Below are 19,845 nucleotides of genomic sequence, written 5' to 3'. Positions count from 1 at the left end.
AGCCACACATTCCAGAACTAATGTCGGACTAGTAAAAGAATGATGGGGTTTGGTCAATTAAGCAAAGCAAATTTTCTAAACACTTGAAAGTAACTCTGAACAAAATCAAATACAACATATTATAATTCAAAAGGTTTTAATAAGATTCAAATGAAAGATAGATCCAGTTAGATTAGAACACAGTCTGGGGGTCAGAACACAGGACCCTTAGAGCCAGCTAGTGTCTGGGGGTCAAAGCATAGGAAAATCAGAACCAGCGAGAACAGCCTGGGACTCAGAACACAGGAGAAGACCCAACTGGATTATAACATCAGCCTGTCATACTCTACAACTAGGCCTACTCTACATTCCAGCCCTGAAGGTTACAGGGAAAGATGAGAAGGTGCTCTTTCCATGTGGTTGCCCCAGGTCGTCTTCCTGGTGTATTTCCTTGGCATGATGGCTTTTCTACAATGTGTATGACATTAAAACAAAACGTATGTTATGTAATATTGCATTAAAATATGTTTAAGACTAAACTTAACTTGTGCCTCATGGTGGGGGAAAGTGAGACAGTGGCTCACTTTCCCCCACAGCATTTGTCTCACTTTCCCCCACCACCACAATTTGAGTAAAAACTACCTCTCTTAGCATTTCAGGCTAATCTTCAGTTATCAGCATCACATGGTTTCATATGTTGGTAGTTCATCAACATGTATGATATAAGTTTTTCTACGTGAATACATTTGCTTTGGCACAACAGTTGATTAAGTTGACAGCAAGAAAATTTACTTTTACATGCAAAATACCTATTTTGGTGAAAAAAACATGCTTACCACAGCACCATGAGGTCCTCTCTTTCAGGGCCATGGGGAAATGAGAGGGGCTTGAAAACATATATCTCACATGACCAAAAATGTTTTCCGTTGCCTAGATACAGGGGGTGGCTCACATTACCCGATGCCTCAGATTCCCCCGTTCTCCCCTATATAATATTCATAAATTTTTTCGGTGGATATATATATAGCTTTATAGCAATTAAACGCCATATCCACCGAAAAAATTTATGAATATTATAAATAAGAGAGGACAAAAATAGAACATGGCGTCACACAATTCCTATGGTAACTGCATTTTCGTGCCTATATTTTACAACAACAATCTAGAGAGAATGAGGAGAGAGCTCTGTGTCTTTTGTGTGACTATGGCAACTGATTGTTTTTTTTAGGGGACAATCTGGACAAGCAGCTGGTGCGATACCAGCGTCGGCGGAAGGGACAGGTCATCCAGCCCTTTCAGGGTGATGTCACCGACTACATCCACTCCCAGGAGTCTGCCAGCATGTCACCGCCCTCAGGTAGAGGTTAGACCACTACATCTTACTCACTGTCTGCACTGATTGAACTGCTTGGGTTTTTTTTGTTCGCCAGCCAAAACAATCAAAAAACTTTCCACACATACTAGTGTAAGCCAATACATTGCTGGGCCCTGTGGTGATTTATTCTTTGCTTCAAAAAAAAATTACAGGCATCCCGATCATATGTAAGCCTCAATGCTAGATCATATCTCCCTCTATTATTTGTCAAAAGCTGTATGTTCAACTGTGCTGTAAACAGAAGAAATTACTAGATTCCCTCTACATGAATTACAATAAATCCATAGCAATGTTTGTTATTGATAGCAATATTCTCCACATTTAAAATATCTGCATTACTTTATGAAATTCCTACTGTGTGTTGCATGATTAATTGACAATTCTCTTGATGCACATACTCTGTTTTTCCCCCTTGTAGCAGAGCTGTTGAGTAAGGTCTTTCAGATCTATCCGACCCAGCTGAGCGTGGCCCGCAGCCTCCTCTCTCAGGTGTGCTCCATCGCTGACTCAGGGACACAGCACCTGGACTTGGGGCGTTTCTGTAAAGTGGACTTTCTCGTTCTGGTCCCTCCATCGCAAATTCTGGTGCACCAGACGGCACAGCGCATCCGACAATCAGGTTGGTGTCCAAAGGCAACTTCGCTTATAAAGATTCAAGAATGACTTTTCCACCTGCAAAGTTTAGATCTTAAAGGTGCACTATGTAACTGTGTGTGTGTCAGAGAAGTGAACATTTTCTAAGTAATATTCTCATAAATGAAAAAAAAAACCTTTCCTCACAAAATGTGACCCCTTGAACACTGTTTGAAGTTAGAAATCCTCCTGAAAAATTACTGTTCCACTGTTGTTGTTTACAGCAGCAGGGCCCACAGTTTGGTTTACAAACATATTCATTCTAGTCTTACGTTTGGTTCAAGCTGCCTCCGAATAATTTAGTTTTGATTTACGATGATAGAATTATTCAATACTAAGAATTACATGTACAAAAAAAAGCTACTTGCAGGCTCTGCAAATGTTAACAAATCTCCCTCCCCTGAAACTGCACAGTGCACCTTACCTTTTAAACTTTCAAAATGATCCAGTCCTTTTAAAAAAAGTTGTTGTTCCACTAAGTCATGGCTACAAGATTATATTATGTTATTTCTGGTTTGTTTTGCTCAGGAGTGCTTGTGGACTTGGGAATCGAAGACGTCTCTTCGGCCCACCAGAAATCAGACAAGTACGTGGTGCGTCTGGATGGCGACGTTCACGCCAAGATGGAGGCCTTCATGAGGAAAGTCAAGCAAAACCCCTACACCCTGTTTGTCCTCATTCACGACAACTCCCACGTGGACCTCACAAGGTAATAAAGGCCACTACGGTGGCAAATCATGAGAACTGAGATTAGTTTTTTTTAACTCTGTTGATAACCTAAATCTGTGTGAGAAGATGAGCACTGTTATGGCTGCAAATGTAGCCTGGTGCCTTTTGTATAAAAGTAATCATGAGAAAGTGGAGAGAGGAGAGAACAGCTGCAAGTGTGTGAAATGCAGCTTATCTCTATTACCTTGAAATTTGGGCCAAATGTAGCTCAGATGATTTTTGGAATAAGATCTTTCGAGATCCCTGCTTTGCGTTCTTTCTTATTTGTGGTGAAAGCACTTTGTCATTTTGAGGCATTTTATTGTCATTTTTCTTTTCTTTTTCTACAACACACTGGGCTGCTAGCAAAGCAAATGTAAACTTGTGAAAAATGTCCCCTCATTTCCGTTTTCCTTTACGTCCCTGTTTAAATCTTAGTACAGGAATCTAGAATACATCCACCACAGGTTTCAAAGTCTTTTCTCCCCTATACTCCCTCTCTTTGTCAGTGCTCTGTCTGGCTCTGTGTGCCACGGCGAGCTCCAGGGTTTGGCTGACCGCGTGGTGAACTGCCAGGAGGTTCTGGAGGCCACCAACCTGCTGGTGCTGCAGGTCAGCTGCTTCCCGCACACGCTGCAGACCCGCCAGTCACGCATCAGCGTCCACAACGAAGTCCACTGGCCCTCCAACCAAAGTCTGGTGAGAATGACTCTTACTGTAACAGCCTTGCAAATAGTCAGAAGGCCTAAGAAAAAGCCCTGCAAGTCATATTTAATTTATATCTGATACTACCTTATTTTATGGTGGCGAACAAATCTATGTGAAAAGATGAGAAAGAGGTATATTTTAGTAAAAATAAATCTGAGCTTTTTTTCCAATTCTAAAGTTTGTTGTGCATTTTAACCTTTATGACAGCCGGTAGAGGCTAGATGGTAACAATTGTGGTTTAGCTGCTCCATCTGGTGGAGGAATACAGCACTCACACTAACAAGAGAGGGAACTTCATCTTCATCCACAAATAAATCATTATTTTCAATATCGATAACAGTAGATAATATTGAACATAGTGGCTCCTAAACTTCGAAAATCTGCTCCAAAAATAGGTTAAAATCTCAGACATTTCTCAGATTTATTCTGTTTTGTCTGCAAATCACTGCACTAATACTTAACCCATACGCATATGCACCAGTTACACATAGACATTGTTTCATTTTGATAGGCATCAAGCTAAAAAGGTTGGGAACCATTCATTTTAGTGGAAAAATAATGATAAACTCAGCTACAGGTCAAGTATCCTCAAATGAGACAATACGTATTGTGTTTTGAAAATGGGTTATTGGCTTTTGCCTTTCCACACACTTATATTGATGCAGCATTGTGATTTTGGAAAAAGTATCCAAGAAGAACTCTTACTTTGACCTTATTAGCGAGTGCAATAATTGCCCTGGGGACACATATTCAGTTGTACATTTCTTCCAGCAGGGGGAGCTGTCTCCCAATGAGTTGGTCTACTTTGGCCTGAGGGACTACAGCAGCTCCCTGCAGTGGGGCGTGGCCAGCCCCATCCTGCGTTGTGATGACGCGTTTGAGAAGATGGTCCACACTCTGCTGGAAAGGTCAGTTTGGGGACATCGCTAGCACAGACAGCTGTTGTTGTCATCCAAACAAATCTTAGAGATGGCTGTTTTTTCTGTTGTTTTCTTTAAATGGAATTTTCTGTGAGGAGCTTTTGGGTGAAAGGCACACAATCTGTTACATCAACTCTATTTGTGTCTGTTTCGTTGTAAAAAAGAACAAACAGACTGATAATCAGCTTCTTTCCAAGAGCTGTCTGGGCTCACTTTTCAATCAACACATGCATACACCTAGATGGAAAAGAACAACAAAACACCTCAAGTGCAATACATAATCATGATGCTGTGTTTTATTTATAATTTAATTTAAATATGTAATATAACAGTTTTTATGACTTATTTATTATTACCTATATAAACCTTTTTGAATGCTGCTAGTCGGAGAGGGGCTGCAAACAAAATGTTGTTGTGTTTTATTACGCAGTGACGATAACAAACTCTCCATCCATCTAGACATCCGCACCTACACAGCATGGTGATCCGCAGCTACCTGCTGATTCAGCAGTACACCGAGGCTATGATGGCGCTGACCTCGTCCCCGTCGCTAAGAGACCACATCACCCCGGAGACGCTGGCCATGGTGGAGGACTTGATCAATGCCCCGGGCAGAGAGGGCTCGCGGGGCCGGGGACACATGCTGCTGGTGCGCGTCCCCTCCTTACAGCTGGCTATGCTGGCCCACGAGAGGCTGGAGGACGTCAGGGACAAGCTAGGCCTTCAGCTGTGCTTCGCCGTGCTGCTAGGAAGCCCCACCTCCGAACTCACCCTGCCCAGAAACTTCACCAACCGCCTCCGGGTGAGTCCCACCACAGGGGTTCTCTCTAACCAATGTGTATTATAAATATTTTTAAAGGTGCACTATGTAACTTTGGGTGTGTCAGAGAAGTGAAAAGCTTTTGAAGTTAGAACCTGAAAAGTGACTATTTCATTCACAGCAGCAAGGCCCATAGTTTTGTTTACAAGCATATTGTAGTCTTACATTTGGTTCGAGGTGCCTCAAAATAATTTATATTTGATGTATGTGATATTATTATTCAATACTAAGAATTAAACAAGTGTAGGAGTAAGTATGTTTGGTAAACTTACTGCAGGCTCTGCAAATGTTAACAAACCCCCCTCCCCATTAACTGCAACCTGCACCTTTAAAGTTACAAAGTTAATGATGTTCATTCAAGCATGACGTGATAAGGAAACCACATCCACGAGTGCAACACTGGACTTTACCTTCAGTGTTTAAACAGATATCAGGAAAGAGTCAGCAAATACCTCTACTGAAATCCTTTTGGGTTAGATACTTTGCTCTAACCATCTCGCTTAAAATAAGGAATCAGGATAAACTCTACACATAATATCACATAATACACATAACATCTGCCGTCCATCCCCCTTCCTTACACATCCCATTTGATAGCTTAAGTTCAGTTTCAGTCCAACGTGCATTGATCTATTGATCTTTTTGTAAATGACACATATCAAAACAATCAGTCCATTGTGTAATATTAATCGTGTTTTGTGTTTTCACCGTATAGGCGTGGAGAGGCTGTGAGAATGAAGACTGGGTACCGCACACTTATGAGGATCTAGAGGGGCTGCCCTGCATCGTCATCGTCACGGGGAAGGACCCTCTTGGAGAAACTTTCCCCAGGTCAGCAAAGTCTTACTTTACACGTTGTAACTACAAGAGCACACCCAGAATGAATATGCATTTAATGATTATCTAGAGATAAAGATATTAATCAAAGTATATAGATTCAAAATAAATAAAGAAGCTGATTATTCATTATGGATGAATAACTTAAGGGAGAACGGGTTCGATTCAATTATTAGTAGTTATTCTGCTTCTCAAACTCTTTTCGAACATGAAAAGCAAGTGTTGGGCAGTTTCTTTTCACTTGTGCTCTTCACCGTTTGTTAATATGACTTTATTAAGTCTGTCCACTTGTTTCATCATTTGATTTTGTTGTTTTTCTTTTCCTATATTTTTTCTTAACTTGTTCGAAATAAACACATTTTCAATTCAATTCATTAATCACACACTTATATTTTGTGTTTACTCAGCAACAACAATCTTCTTCAACTTTTATACCCCCTTATAGGTCTCTGAAATACAGTGACCTGCGTCTGATAGACTCCAGCTACCTGACTCGCACAGCCCTGGAGCAGGAGGTGGGTCTGGCCTGTACCCACGTGTCCATAGGAGTGGTCCAGGAGCCAAACAACAAGGCCTGTGCCCCGAGGGAATCAGATGGAGAGAAGGCCACCACCAGCATGAACGAAGGAGACGAGCTGGAGAGACCTGACAGCAATGGCAGCGCTGCAACCAGGACATCTGGTGAGTCCATCCATGACACCACTGAGGTAGTGAATATTAGAATTCAGCTCAACTGGCAAGAAGTAGTGGGTGTTATTACATTATATAAACAGTACAACTGGGAAATATGCTGACTTTTTTCACGGCAGGAAGAAGAAGAGAAGGCCACCAAAATGAATCATAACTTCATTCAAGAAAATGTATCATAAATCCGAAGATTACTGACATATGAACAAATCCCTCTGTATTGACATTCAGAATAGTGCTAAGAAGAGTGATTATGGAATGTTTTGTTGATGTAGGTGCTTTAGAAGTTCAAATCTTTTGGTTCAAGAAAAAAAACGAATGCTGACACAAATAGGCTGTTAAAAAATGGTTGTATAGGAGAAATATGCAGATCCAGACAGACAGGGTTTTCGTAAAAAATTAACAATAAAATGTACATTTTGGACCTTTTATGTATACTAGTATGAAAGAGGACATTCTATGAAAAAAAAAATCAATCTCAAAAGTGACCAGTGCTTGAAAAAAACAAGGTGTTGCCTTCTGCGTTTCGCCCTTAACACCAAACATCTCTTACCCATGTCTCCACTCAGGCTCTTTGGCGGAGAACGGCGTCAGCTCGTCCGTCGTGGCCGACTCCTCCACGTCCTCCTCCACCTCTCCACCAGAGGGCGCTCTCCTCACCCCGGACACGGCCACTGGAACGCGGGAAGGGTTCAAGCAGGAGTGTGACTCCCTGGGCAGCGCTCTCTCCTCCTCCACCACCAACAACCCCTCTTCTTCCTCCTCCTCCTCCAAAGCCTCTCAGCCCCCTCCCTGCTCTCTGCACTCCACCTTCTCCTCTTCCTCCCCCTCTTCCTCTTCCATGTCCACCCAGAGACCCAGCCAGTCCACGCAGTGCGGCCAGGAGCCTAAGCCCGCCCGCGTGTCCCCAAGGACGGTCATCTTGTCGCGGGCGGCGTACGACCTGTTGGCGGGCGAGTCGGGCAGTCAGCTGAGCTCCTTCTACCTACTGCCCCATGCGGACATGTCCTGGAGCAGCCCGCTGAGGCCCCTGGTCTCTCCCAACCTGCAGGGGCCAGAGCAGAGCATGTTCTACCGCCAGTGGACCATCGCCAGGCAACATCACGCCGATTACGAGGCTCCACCCATGCCACACCAGCGACGCCTGCTTCTCAGTGGACCGCCACAGGTAAGGAAATACAAGAGTTGCTTACTATATATATAGTAGGTGTATCTGTGACACTTCTGGGCTAACAGAGACAGAGACGCAAAGTAAAAGTCCTTTTACTGAAGAAAAAAAAATTAGAAAATAGATCTAAAAATTGCTAAAGAATCCAGATTGTTATCAGGGCAGAGACAGAAAACTTCATAGACTCGACTAGGGAAACTATGTTGGAAAGCAATGAACACACTAGGTGGAACAAAGATGGGATGTTACAGTATATCAATATGTTTGAAATCGTAAGAGAACAACAAAGTGTTGTAAATGAAGGGGACTAACGCGCCCCACACACATCCTGCGTCTACCTCTGGAGCGCGTCGCGTTACCTTACTGCTGCCTCTCTCGGACTTTTCTCGGACACACATGCAACGTCTCAGCAGCTGCTGCTGCTTGTTGGAAGTTTTATTTTGAAGGGGACACACCAGGAAATGGTGAAACTACAGCGAAAGCTGCCAGTATGAAGTCAATATGACTCTCAGCAGAGTATTTCAAAAATCACTTTACTGATTTATACGGGAGAGAGAGAGGGGGGTGTGGTCGAAGAAGAAGAAGGCCGTAGACACAGATAGAGCAACGGAAAACTGTTGCGCTCATCATGATCTTTTTTATTTCTTCACTATATTGGATCTCTATATGTGTCATTTATCCAAAAATGAAATGCCAGAACTAATTGAAAATTAGGTTTTAAATCCCTCGGATTTTGATTGCACAATTAAATCGTGAAATAAAGGGATTATTCGCGTATTTTTCATTTTTTTTTTCATTTAACTTTTATTTATCCTCGAGAGACCAATTGAGGGGTGACCCTCATTTTCAATGACGTCGAGTTCAAACAAATTCAAAGGAAAAACAACAATACATTAACAATATTCAATGCAAATACATCAAATACACAACAACAGGTGAAGAGAAAAACAATTGAAACATTTACACAGTGGTGAAATTAAGTGGTAGCAATTAAAATTAAATGGGTGAGAGTACAATATAGCCTAATTAAAACAGTTACAGGTAGAGTTTGGCAGATTTAAAATAGTTTGTTTAAATTGGTTAAAGGATATGAAGTTATTTAGTTTAATTTGTTGCTGTAAGTTGTTCCAGGAGTCAGGGGCACTGAAGCTAAAAGCTGTCTTTCCTAGCTCAGACCGGGCTTGTGGGACATAAAGCATAAGCATGTCAGTGGAGCGGGTCTGATAAAGCCCATCTGAGATTTGCAGCAATTCAGTTAAATAACGAGGAAGCTTCCCGGTCAAGGCTTTGTAAATTAAAATATGCCAATGTGCGTCACGTCTCTCTTTAAGGGAGGACCACCCAACCTTTTCATATAAAAGACAATGGTGTGTGTCATAAGCATCTCCTGTGATGAACCTTAAAGCAGAGTGAAAAACAGAGTCCAGGAGTTTAAGACATGAATGTGATGCATGCCGGTAAACCACATCACCGTAATCAAGGACAGACATGAAAACTGCTTCAATAATCCTTTTCCTACTAAATAAAGGGAAGGTGGTTTTGTTCCTATAAAAATAGCCAATTTTTTGTCGTAGTCGACGAACAAGATTTTTTATATGAAAATTAAAAGTGAGTTTATCATCTAACCAGATGCCAAGATATTTGTACTCTGTGACTCTTTCAATTAAAAATCCATTATTTGTAAAAATATTAAAATCATTCAAATTTGTAGTTCTTGCTCTGGAGAAACACATATATTTGGTTTTGTCTGTATTTAGAACCAGCCTGAGGTCCACTAGACAGTCCTGCAGGGTGTTAAAAGAGCTTTGTAGGTTCTGAATAGATTGGTGCACCGAATCGGAAATGCAATACAGTACTGTGTCGTCAGCGTATAGATGGGCATGACAGTTTTTTAGCGATGAAACAATGTTATTTATATAAATTGTGAAAAGAACTGGACCTAAAATTGAGCCTTGTGGGACACCATTTGTAACAGTTAAAAACTCAGATTGGTATCTCCCGAGTTTAACTGACTGCTGTCTATCAGAGAGATAATCCCTAAACCAGCTACATGCAGAATGATCAAAGCCAATGTCATGCAGCCTCTGTAAAAGCAAATGGTGGTCAACAGTATCAAAGGCCTTTGAAAGATCAATAAAAAGTGCTGCACAGTGCTTTTTCTTGTCTAATGCTGTAACAATGTTGTCTACAACCAAAGTCACAGCAGAGACAGTACTGTGGCCTGCCCTAAAACCAGATTGGAATGGGCTCAAAATGGAAGCACTAGTTAGAAATGTTTTTAACTGATTATTAATAAGTGATTCTAGAATTTTTGCCAGGCATGGGAGTTTGGAAATTGGCCTGTAGTTATTAAGATTATTTTTGTCACCACCTTTATGTAAAGGAATTACGTGAGCTTTTTTCCAAATTTTAGGAACTATTCCAGAGGAGATGGAAAGATTAAAAATATGGGTTATTTGTTTTGATATTATATGTGTCGAAAGCTTGATTGAAAACGGGTCCAAATTGTCCTCTCCCATGTACTTCTTGGGGTTGATGGCGAGGAGCGCATCTACAACAACACTTGTGGGAAGAAGATCAAGGCTGAAAATAGGAGTTTGAGAGACAGGCGGTACGTTACTACTGGTTGTAGAAGGTGTACAACCTCCATTTTGAAAGAGTTGACCAGCAGCTACAAAATGTTTATTAAAAGCTAAGCCAATCTCTTTTTGATCATTGAGAGTGTGACCATTTAATTTGATCTGAGTGGGAACTGTGCTAGAATTGTTTTTATTATAGTTCACAGCTTTCCAAAATAGTGCAGGGTTAGAGTAGCAGTCGGAGATTAATTCAAGGTAATATTCGGATTTGGCTTTCCTGACCATGGCTGTGCACTTATTCCTAAATTGTCTAAAAATAGTCCAATTGGTATTATCTCCAGAGCGTCTAGCTAGAGACCATGCTTTATTTCTTTCAGAAAATAAATCAGACAGTTCACTTGTAAACCAGGGGTTTGATCTATTTTTTACTCTATGCTTTTTAAGGGGCGCATGTTTGTTTATAATTGAGGTGAAACTATTGATGAAATAGTCTAAGGCTAACTCAACATCCGAAATTTCCGTAGTGAGTTGAATGTCACTATGACGGAGATCACTTAAAAAGGCTTGCTCATTAAACCCTTTAAAATTACGCTTAATTATGATTTTAGGTTGAGATCTTTTTAAATGAATACTTCTGATACAGGCCACTGGGCAGTGATCACTAATCCCGAGCTCAAAAACACCAGCTGAGACTATTTTATTTATTTTATTTGATAGGATTAAATCGATTAAAGTTGATTTTGCTGGTATACGACTGAGGGATGTTTTATTTTGAAATAAACACACCGGGTAAACGTGTAACTAGAGTGAATGCTGCTGGTATGACTGTCAGCAGAGTATTTCTCTATCAGTTAAAGCACAGAGACGCGAGAGAGACGCGCTGCTCTCAGAAAAAAATAGGCGAGCCTCCTGAGGTGAAGGGGAGCGTCGCTGCAGACGTGCCTCCGACGCGCCTCAGCAGTGCGTCTGAGGTTGGATGTGTGCTCGCTCTACGTTGATTTCACAGTCTGTGACAAAAAGTCAGACGCAGACGCGAGGTAGACGCGCAGTAGAGGTAGGATGTGTGTGGGGCGCGTAATATATGAAATCTGATGGATATGTGATAAATGCCAAAACCTGATTTGGCATTATAACAAGCTATTTGAGGTATATGTGTATGTACCGACTTTGTGAATAAAGGGATACTTGTCTTTGTCCTTTGCTAGGTGGGAAAAACTGGCGCCTATCTGCAGTTTCTTCGTATCCTGTTTCGCATGCTCATCAGACTGCTGGAAGTGGACGTATACGATGAGGAAGAGGAGGAGGAGGAAGATGGTAAAATCACAGAGACTTACTGACACAATTCATTAAACATACCCATAGATAACATGAGGAACTCAAATAGCACATATACTTTTTCTCTGTGATGACTTTGTTTTTTAATCTAACCTTTTTGTGTCCCTTTTTCACCTCTAGAAACCTCGGAGGTTGCGACTGCAGTAAACACCCAGTGGCCTGACATCGAGGACATCCGAAAGCTGCCCTTTGACCCTTACCCCCGGGACCCTAAGTTCAGGAACGCTAGCCCGGTGTACGCTGACAAGATGCCAAAGCGCTCCAAAGGTCAGCAGCAAATATGCCCACACACAACATAGAGCTAGTGTCTGAGTTGTAATCAGGCATACGACATTCACTGTTTAAATATTATACCTCACAGCTTGAACGTGTTTCAATCTTCTTGCTATCTGCAGATTTTAAGCAAGAAGGAGAGAGCCAAACGCCAGCCAAGCGAGAAACCAAGTCCATACGCCTGAGCAAGTTTGCCGCCCACAACGCTTTTCATCACTGCGAACAGTGTCACCACTACTGTGAAGCGGGCCCTGCCACACAGGTGAGTGCAGAAGTGGACAGGCTTACATTTAACATGGGGTATATCCTTACATGTCATAAAACTTTGACACTTAAAAGCATTTTCTGCTCTCGGTGGTGAAGCTTTTGTGTGTTAATAATGGTGTGTTCGGGGTTGCAGCTGTCGGAGTGCACCTTCCACGCTTTCACCTTCTGCTCATCCATGCTGGGGGAAGAGGTCCAGCTCCAGTTTGTCATTCCCAAAGCCAAGGAGCAGCACTTTGTCTTCAGTCAACAGGGCAGCCACTTGGAGAGCATGAGCCTGCCACTGGTCTCCACAAAGGTCAGTTTACATGTAGGGGGGGAATATTGTGTGTTTTTGTATGGATAGGGTTGGCTTGGTTCAAAGTTCAAACCACCGTTGACAAATCAATGTGTTGGTCAACAACTTTTAACTTTTTAGATTTTCCCTAAACTTTTTTCTCTCTCTCAATGTCCGTCTGAAGGATCCCGATCTGTTAAGGAGTCCCATCTTCACACCGACCACAGGACGCCAAGAACACGGCCTGCTCAACATTTTCCACGCGATGGAGGGCGCCACCCACCTGCACATTCTGGTGGTCAAGCAATTTGAGATGCCCCATTACAGAAAGTACTGGCCCAACCACATCCTGCTCGTCCTGCCGGCTATGTTCAACAACGCCGGAGTTGGTGAGCAGCATAATTACGCTTTCATCACATAGACATTTTTACATCTATTGACTTTATTTAGAATTAGAATCACATCAAACACAATAAACTTAACCTCCCCTATTTTTACAGATTTTTTAAATAAAGTTGGAAGTAAAGTCAAAGGTGTCTAGTGAAGGTTTCTCATATGTTTGCATACAGCATTTGTCAAACAAAATGTGTTGTGTTTATCGTTGAGACGAAACAACCACATGGACTTTGCTGTCAATCAATTGAATGGTTTCAAACAAGTTTTAAAAATATAAGTCCTCATGTAAACCAATCAGCAACGGCTTTCATAAAACAACATAGCGCTACTAGTGGTCTAAAGCATAAAAAGTGGTACCTTAATGGCCAAGTCACCTTGCGACTCATCTCTCAGCTGATAATGACTGATTTATGACAGTGATTTGTTACTGTCAGTCAAATTGTAATTTTGTAGGTAAAAGGTTAAATGTTGTCAAACCATTTAGAGAGGGCCATCATGTGTCAACGAGACATTTGTTTGATTTGTAGGTCTGCCAACCAGGTCCTGTCCTGTCTGAAATAAGTTGTGGTTTAGCTACGGTCCTGTTAGTTTAACACCTACTTTATGTTACCATGACCCTGAACCCAGAGTGTTGAGTGTTTAAGTTGACCAATTGACACGTGTGTTCTCCCTTCTCTGGTTAAGGTGCGGCCCGCTTCATGATCAAAGAGCTGTCATACCATAACCTGGAGCTAGAGAGAAACCGATTGGAGGAGCAGGGTGTCAAGAGGCAGGATGTATGGCCTTTCATTGTCATGATGGACGACTCCTGCGTGCTGTGGAACGCCCAACAGACAGCAGACAGCAGGTCATTTAGTTGTTTCTGATTTTGTCAAATTTGTTATCATTATTCTCGTAATTTGTCCTATTACTAGCTAACTTTCCTCTTTGGTTATAATTCAATGAAACAGTATTACATACTCAGAGGCCCATATTTAAAACAAAAACAAAAATTATGTAAAAGTTTATTTTACCATCAATTAATAAATGGGTACAGTCAAGATCAGTGTTGCTCCAAAACTACCACATAGCAGTTATTCTATGCATCCGAGAGGCATACAATTGCCAGATAGTAAAAGTACAGTAGTGTGTCAAGAAGTGCAAAGAAAAATGTCAAAACCAACTGCGACCTTACTATTATGTAAGTAACCTTTGACTTCCATAATCTAATCAATTTGCCCTGGAGTCCAGTGTGTGCAAAATTGAAAATTGAGAATCCTGTACTCCTCTTTCTTCATTTCACAGTGAGCCATCAGAGGGAGGCTCCACCGTCACCAATGTGTCTTTGAAGACGGTGCTGCAGCATATGGAGACCACACCCAAGATATCGCTATACGCCATGTGCGGGACACGCAAGTGGAGCAGCAGTTTGGCTCACAAGTATCCCAGCAGCCCCTTCAGTCGCTGTCACATTCACGACTTTGTCATGGTAAATGTGGACCTGACGCAGAACGTTCAGTATGACCTAAACCGGTAAGTTAGCACAGGATCATGTCAATCAGTAGTGACTTGTGAAGGGATTTTTTTCTCTTAATGCCCTTGTATGGTTTCTGTCTGCAGGTACAGCTGTGAGGAGGTTGACTTTAACCTGAGGGTGAACAGCAGTGGGCTGCTGCTGTGTCGCTTCAACTACTTCAGCCTCATGAAGAAACACATTCCAGTCGGGGGAAACCAAGACTTCCTGGTCAAACCTAAACTCATGGTGGGTGTCATGTTTTGTAACATATCCCACATTTGTCTTTTTTCAGCTTTAAACACCATCTAACACCAAACTTTGTTTTTGGTCTCTCTCCAGCAAATAGAAATCCCCGCTCCAATCAGCCCGTTGCAGTTCGTTTGCGCCCCAGACAGCGAGCAGACCCTCCTGGACGCCCCGTCCCAGTTCCTGCTGGAGAAGTTCCTGCAGAGCTGCAGCCACAGACTGTTTCCCAAGGCTGTTCAGAACAGAAACAACCCAGTTCTGTCCATCGACAGCTACCTCAACATCAGCCCGGAGGTAGGTGCTCCCAGGAGGTTTCAGTTGAAAGCAGCAGAGGAGTAGCCTGGCATTCCCAGACCTGCCACCAGGCGCTGGCAAATTAAATTTGCTGCGCCTGTTGGTCTGGACACTCTCCGTTGAAGCTTTTTCAAGAAGACCAGAAATCCGGGCTCACGTTTCAATTGGTTCTATCTAATATGGGCGCGCCAGAGCCCTTTATATGATACTCTGGGGAGGATGTAACCTGATGACGACAGTGACGTGCATGCGACGTCGAAGCCGTGATAGTAAACATCAAAGATGGCTGCGGATATGTTGTGTGAGTTTGAGACTGCTTTGGCCTCGACCCTTTACAATTTGGAAGACGGCACTCAAATCTTTCATTAGCAAGTAAGTGGAATGTTCTGTTTTGCCGACCGACCACGGCAAACGTTTAATTTAACAGTTTAACAGCTGTTCGCTAAACGAACGGGGCTTACGTCACCTTGTGCATCGCTCTGATTGGTTGTAGTGCTATCCAACTGCGTGCAGTGGCATTTGAAATGCACGAGTAGGAGCCGCCCCTTGAGTTGGAAATTACTATTGATCGTGGCCAGACCCTCTATCGTTCAAGATATCAGGGTCTGGATTTCCAGACTATTTGCATCATTACTTCAACTTAATGGCCACAGCAATTTGTGAAAACCTCTTTATGGAAAAGAAGTCAAGTGCTGTTGTGCCCCTCACACGGTGAATGTCGTGCATTTGTATACTGGGCAAGTGTTTCAGGTGAATTTATTGCGGGTTAACTCATACAATAACTAAACAAAACAAAAACCTGCTGCCCCATCTGTTCACCATCTGTTCATGTGTGACATCACACATGGTAAAATGTAGGGTTAGGATTAACAAGACAGCTGGGCCAAGGGAAGACTGAGGAAAAACTGAAGGAAGAAAAACCTCATTCATTATATTATAATAAAGATTTTATAATGATAGAACGCCGGTTCCGTATGGGTGAAGTATTCCTGGGTTAACAAAAAACAAGAAATAACCCCAAAACCACTGCTAGGCTGAGCACCTGAGTAAATATAGCTGACTCTGTACCTGATACGGACTCTATAAATGCTATGATGTCATCTGTCATTCTGCAAAGAAAAACTGGCTCTGAAAAGTAGCATTGCCTTCTCTGGGAAAATCTGAGGAACTGTCAATCGCAACATGTTTTCATCCAACCTTGGGTAAAGGAATCAAATCTCTTGGCAGACTCCTTGGCCTGACATGTGGCTGATATCGGCGTGCCTGACACATCGGATAAAGTTTATTGACAATTTCAGTATGTTTTGGAACTGTACAGGCCGTTTTATAAACATGATAGGGTTCCACGAAACATCAGTGTATCCAGGTTACTAAGTTGCTGCCAGCCTACGTCATGCTCGTTGGATGCCATACCCAAATGTATACACAAGTCTATATCACCTAAGGCTTTTGGGAGGATGTCTCCGTCCCAATCAGGAATCTTGCGCTCAAAGCAGAACTACCAGTGCTCATTGCATCATTGTATCAGAGGGCCACTAAGATATTATTCACCACTTTTTGTTGCTGGAATTCTCCATGCTGATCTCACTTGGTATCACTAGATATGATAGATTAATCCTGAATGGAAAGCTGAATCTTTATATCGATAAAAGGAATGACTACAAAGATATGGAACTAAATTCTGATGAAAATAAGGTCTCAATTCTTGTCCACATTAAAGGTGCTTCAAAGAACCTTTAAATATTTCTGAAAGTCTCATTTCTCCTCTGACGATCATAAATTACATCTAACAGTAAACCAGACCATCAGTGCAATAAATGCTATTTTTATATAGTTTTTGTCAATGCCTTTGCCATGGGTACGCTAACCCAGGAACAACAGCTGGCCTAGTTAAAACACTACCACTTTTGTCCAAAGGGGGTGCAAGAATGAACAAAAACTGAAAGTTCCTCGGAGCACCTTTAACCTAAAGTTTATTATTGTTATTATTATTACTGGTTGTAACCTTAAATATGTTCACCTCTTGTTTTAAATAGCTTGCTGGAGTGGGTTTAATGAAGTGTATCTTGTCATATCCATTGTTCACAGATTCCCGTGTGCTACATTAACTCTCGTCCACACTCCACCAACCTGAACCATCAGGGCCTGCTGTTCAGTGGCCTCCTGCTTTACCTCTGTGACTCCTTCGTGGTCTCTGGACTCCTCAAGAAGTACCGCTTCCTCAAAGGTATATGATGCTCTAATGGCCTGCCTAATTATATAAACCAGTAGGTCAAGAACAATTAATGGTAGAATCTTGTAGCTACAACATGCACTGCATAGAGTAGGCGACCTGGTCTATGCTCTTAAAAAAAAATCTGAAGGCTGTAATTGTGTGTTAGTGTGGAATGCGATCAGTTTATTGGCACAGCAGGGTGAGCATCAGGCCACGCAGACAGCAGACCAACACTTGCAGAGAGAGAGCGAGAGCGGAGCAACAGCAGTAGCACGCACAGCAGTAGCACGCTCACCTGAGCAACAGCAGTAGCACGCTCACCTGAGCAACAGCACAGGCTTCACCATCCCCACCAGGCCACGCTGGGCCAAGGCTCTACCATCTACACGGGATATCACCAACCCTGCACTGAACGCAGCAGCTCCATACAGCAAGCTAGCACCAGCTACCACCATACTACAAACGTGTGAAAGCAACCTTACCTTAGGCCTACTGAAGGAGAGGATCTCTGGTCTGCAAGCTGAACTCAGGGGTAAAGACGACATCATCATGGAGCTATCCTCTGTTGCTTCCACTCAAATGAAGCACCTTGTCACCCTAAGATCCTCTGGCTGCGGCTCCCTCTGCATGACAGGCGATGATCCTACTCTCCCGTGGTCCGGCTCCGCCATTGTGGGATCTTCTTCTCCTGTCACTGTGCCCGGGCCTGTGTTAGCCAAACCCAACGATCAGTGGAGTCTACTTGGTGCAAAACCTAAACTGGCAGAAACTGTCAACAAAGGGGATGGACAATTCCCGCTGAGCTCGACCCCTGTTAAACCGATAAATTGGTCAACAGCCCGCAAGGGTAAACATTGTGGTCGTCCGCGGACTCCCCCAGCACCGCAGCGCCTGGAGCTTGGCAACAGATTCGAAGTTATGAGCCTACAGGAGTTTCCATCAATGGAAAATGGCTCTAGCTCTCCTCCCCAGTTCTAGCCACGTCCAGTTGGCCACGGTTCACCTGTGGACAGGGATACCACCGTACTTTGTAAATATTACTGTGATGTCACAGTAAAAGACATCACAGTAATATTTACAAAGTAAGTTTTTTTAACCCTATATTTCTCTTTCTGTGATGTCACGAGAAAGAGAAATATAGGGTTAAAAAAAACACTCTTTCTGCCTTTTCTCAGGCTAGGATGAACCGATTTAAATTTTTTTCACACATTTATACTACATAGGATCTCAGAATTCAATACACCTTCATATTCAAACCGGTAAAGTAGGCCTTTAAGTCAGAAAAGTCAGAAAGTCTTAAAACTGATTTTAAAACCCTAATCGACTCTGTCCTGACCGCTGGGAAACAATGTATTGTCTCTGGTCCCATGCCTTCGCCTCGATTTGGTGACGTCAAATTCAGCCGCGCACGCCAACTTCATGTTTGGCTCAAACAATATTGTCTCTCTATGGGCATTCCCTTTGTCGACAATTTTAACGTTTTCTGGAACAGACCGACTTTCTTTGCCAGCGATGGTTTGCATTTAAACAAACAAGGGAAACATCTTCTGGCCAGCAACATGCTCTTAACAATAAAATCGGTTCCTAGCGTCACTCCTCTTGCAAACTCTGTCCAGCATGATTGACTATCTCCACACCTGGTCAGTCAAGAGGTAGTTAGCTCACGTGACACAGCCTCCATGACCACTAGTCCCCATGCATCTAGCGCCCCCTCCAGGCCTGGAACATCCATTACTATAAAAACTCACCCAATCCCTGTATGTCAGTCTGTCAGATCATCATTAATCCCTCCTCATAGATCATACAGGTCACGCCACAGACCACTTGGGATTACAAGTAGTAACCAGATGTCTTGGTTCTGACTGAATCATGGTTGAAGAGCAGTACACATGACTATGGTGGCAATAAATGATTATAGTTTATTCAGAATAGACAGGACCACACGGGGTGGGGGAGTGGCTGTCTATGTTAAATCACATTATTCTGTATCATTACTACATGCTGTCTCTGTTCGAAGCTGCTTTGAATTTATTGCTTTGGAATTGTCTTTATCGTCAAATGATTGTGTTATTGTAATTGGTGTGTACAGGCCCCCTTCAGCGGTAACTAGCTCCTTGAGTGAGCTAGCACATTTAATCTCTCCATATGTAAATAGAGAGGTCATTATGATGGGTGATTTTAACATTGACTGGCTTTCTGGTGCCTCTGAACCTTTTAAAGAAATCTGTAGCAACCTAAATCTTACACAAATAATAACTGAGCCCACAAGACCTAATCTAAAAAACCCAGCAAAATCAACTTTGATCGATTTAATATTATCAAATCAAAGCAATAAAATAGTTTCTGCTGGTGTCTTTGAGCTTGGAATCAGTGATCACTGCCCGGTGGCCTGTATCAGAAGTATTCATCTTAAAAAATCTCAACCCAAAATCATTATTAAGCGTAATTTTAAAGGTTTTAACGAGCAAGCATTTTTAAATGAACTCTATCAAAGTGACATTCATCTCACAAGTGAAATATCTGATGTGGAATTGGCCTTAGAATGTTTCACCAATACTTTCTCCTCCATTTTGAACAAGCATGCACCCCTTAAAAAGCACAGAGTAAAAAATTGATCAAACCCCTGGTTCACAAAT

The 19,845-nt window shown here is 42.4% G+C and overlaps 1 protein-coding gene across 1 annotated transcript in view; it reads left to right on the top strand.

Annotated features, from left to right (window-relative positions):
- Positions 1 to 19,845, top strand: part of greb1l (GREB1 like retinoic acid receptor coactivator) — a gene marked incomplete at both ends in the record, with an annotated part of 35,303 nt that overhangs the window by 11,724 nt on the left and 3,734 nt on the right. The window contains 19 exons of the mRNA XM_080034030.1: positions 1,208 to 1,342; positions 1,773 to 1,973; positions 2,516 to 2,696; positions 3,205 to 3,394; positions 4,175 to 4,311; positions 4,783 to 5,125; positions 5,859 to 5,974; positions 6,426 to 6,661; positions 7,237 to 7,835; positions 11,620 to 11,728; positions 11,870 to 12,016; positions 12,145 to 12,284; positions 12,423 to 12,584; positions 12,748 to 12,952; positions 13,644 to 13,806; positions 14,244 to 14,471; positions 14,559 to 14,700; positions 14,794 to 14,994; positions 17,083 to 17,221. Of these exons, the coding sequence (XP_079890156.1) occupies positions 1,208 to 1,342; positions 1,773 to 1,973; positions 2,516 to 2,696; positions 3,205 to 3,394; positions 4,175 to 4,311; positions 4,783 to 5,125; positions 5,859 to 5,974; positions 6,426 to 6,661; positions 7,237 to 7,835; positions 11,620 to 11,728; positions 11,870 to 12,016; positions 12,145 to 12,284; positions 12,423 to 12,584; positions 12,748 to 12,952; positions 13,644 to 13,806; positions 14,244 to 14,471; positions 14,559 to 14,700; positions 14,794 to 14,994; positions 17,083 to 17,221 (3,774 nt within the window). The remainder of the gene's footprint in view (positions 1 to 1,207; positions 1,343 to 1,772; positions 1,974 to 2,515; positions 2,697 to 3,204; positions 3,395 to 4,174; positions 4,312 to 4,782; positions 5,126 to 5,858; positions 5,975 to 6,425; positions 6,662 to 7,236; positions 7,836 to 11,619; positions 11,729 to 11,869; positions 12,017 to 12,144; positions 12,285 to 12,422; positions 12,585 to 12,747; positions 12,953 to 13,643; positions 13,807 to 14,243; positions 14,472 to 14,558; positions 14,701 to 14,793; positions 14,995 to 17,082; positions 17,222 to 19,845) is intronic.

This window comes from Ammodytes marinus (assembly GCF_949987685.1).
Source record: "Ammodytes marinus genome assembly, chromosome: 9".
NCBI classification, from domain to species: domain Eukaryota; kingdom Metazoa; phylum Chordata; class Actinopteri; order Uranoscopiformes; family Ammodytidae; genus Ammodytes; species Ammodytes marinus.
Note: the sequence above shows the minus strand (reverse complement) of the source record. Positions and strands in the feature narration are given on the sequence as shown.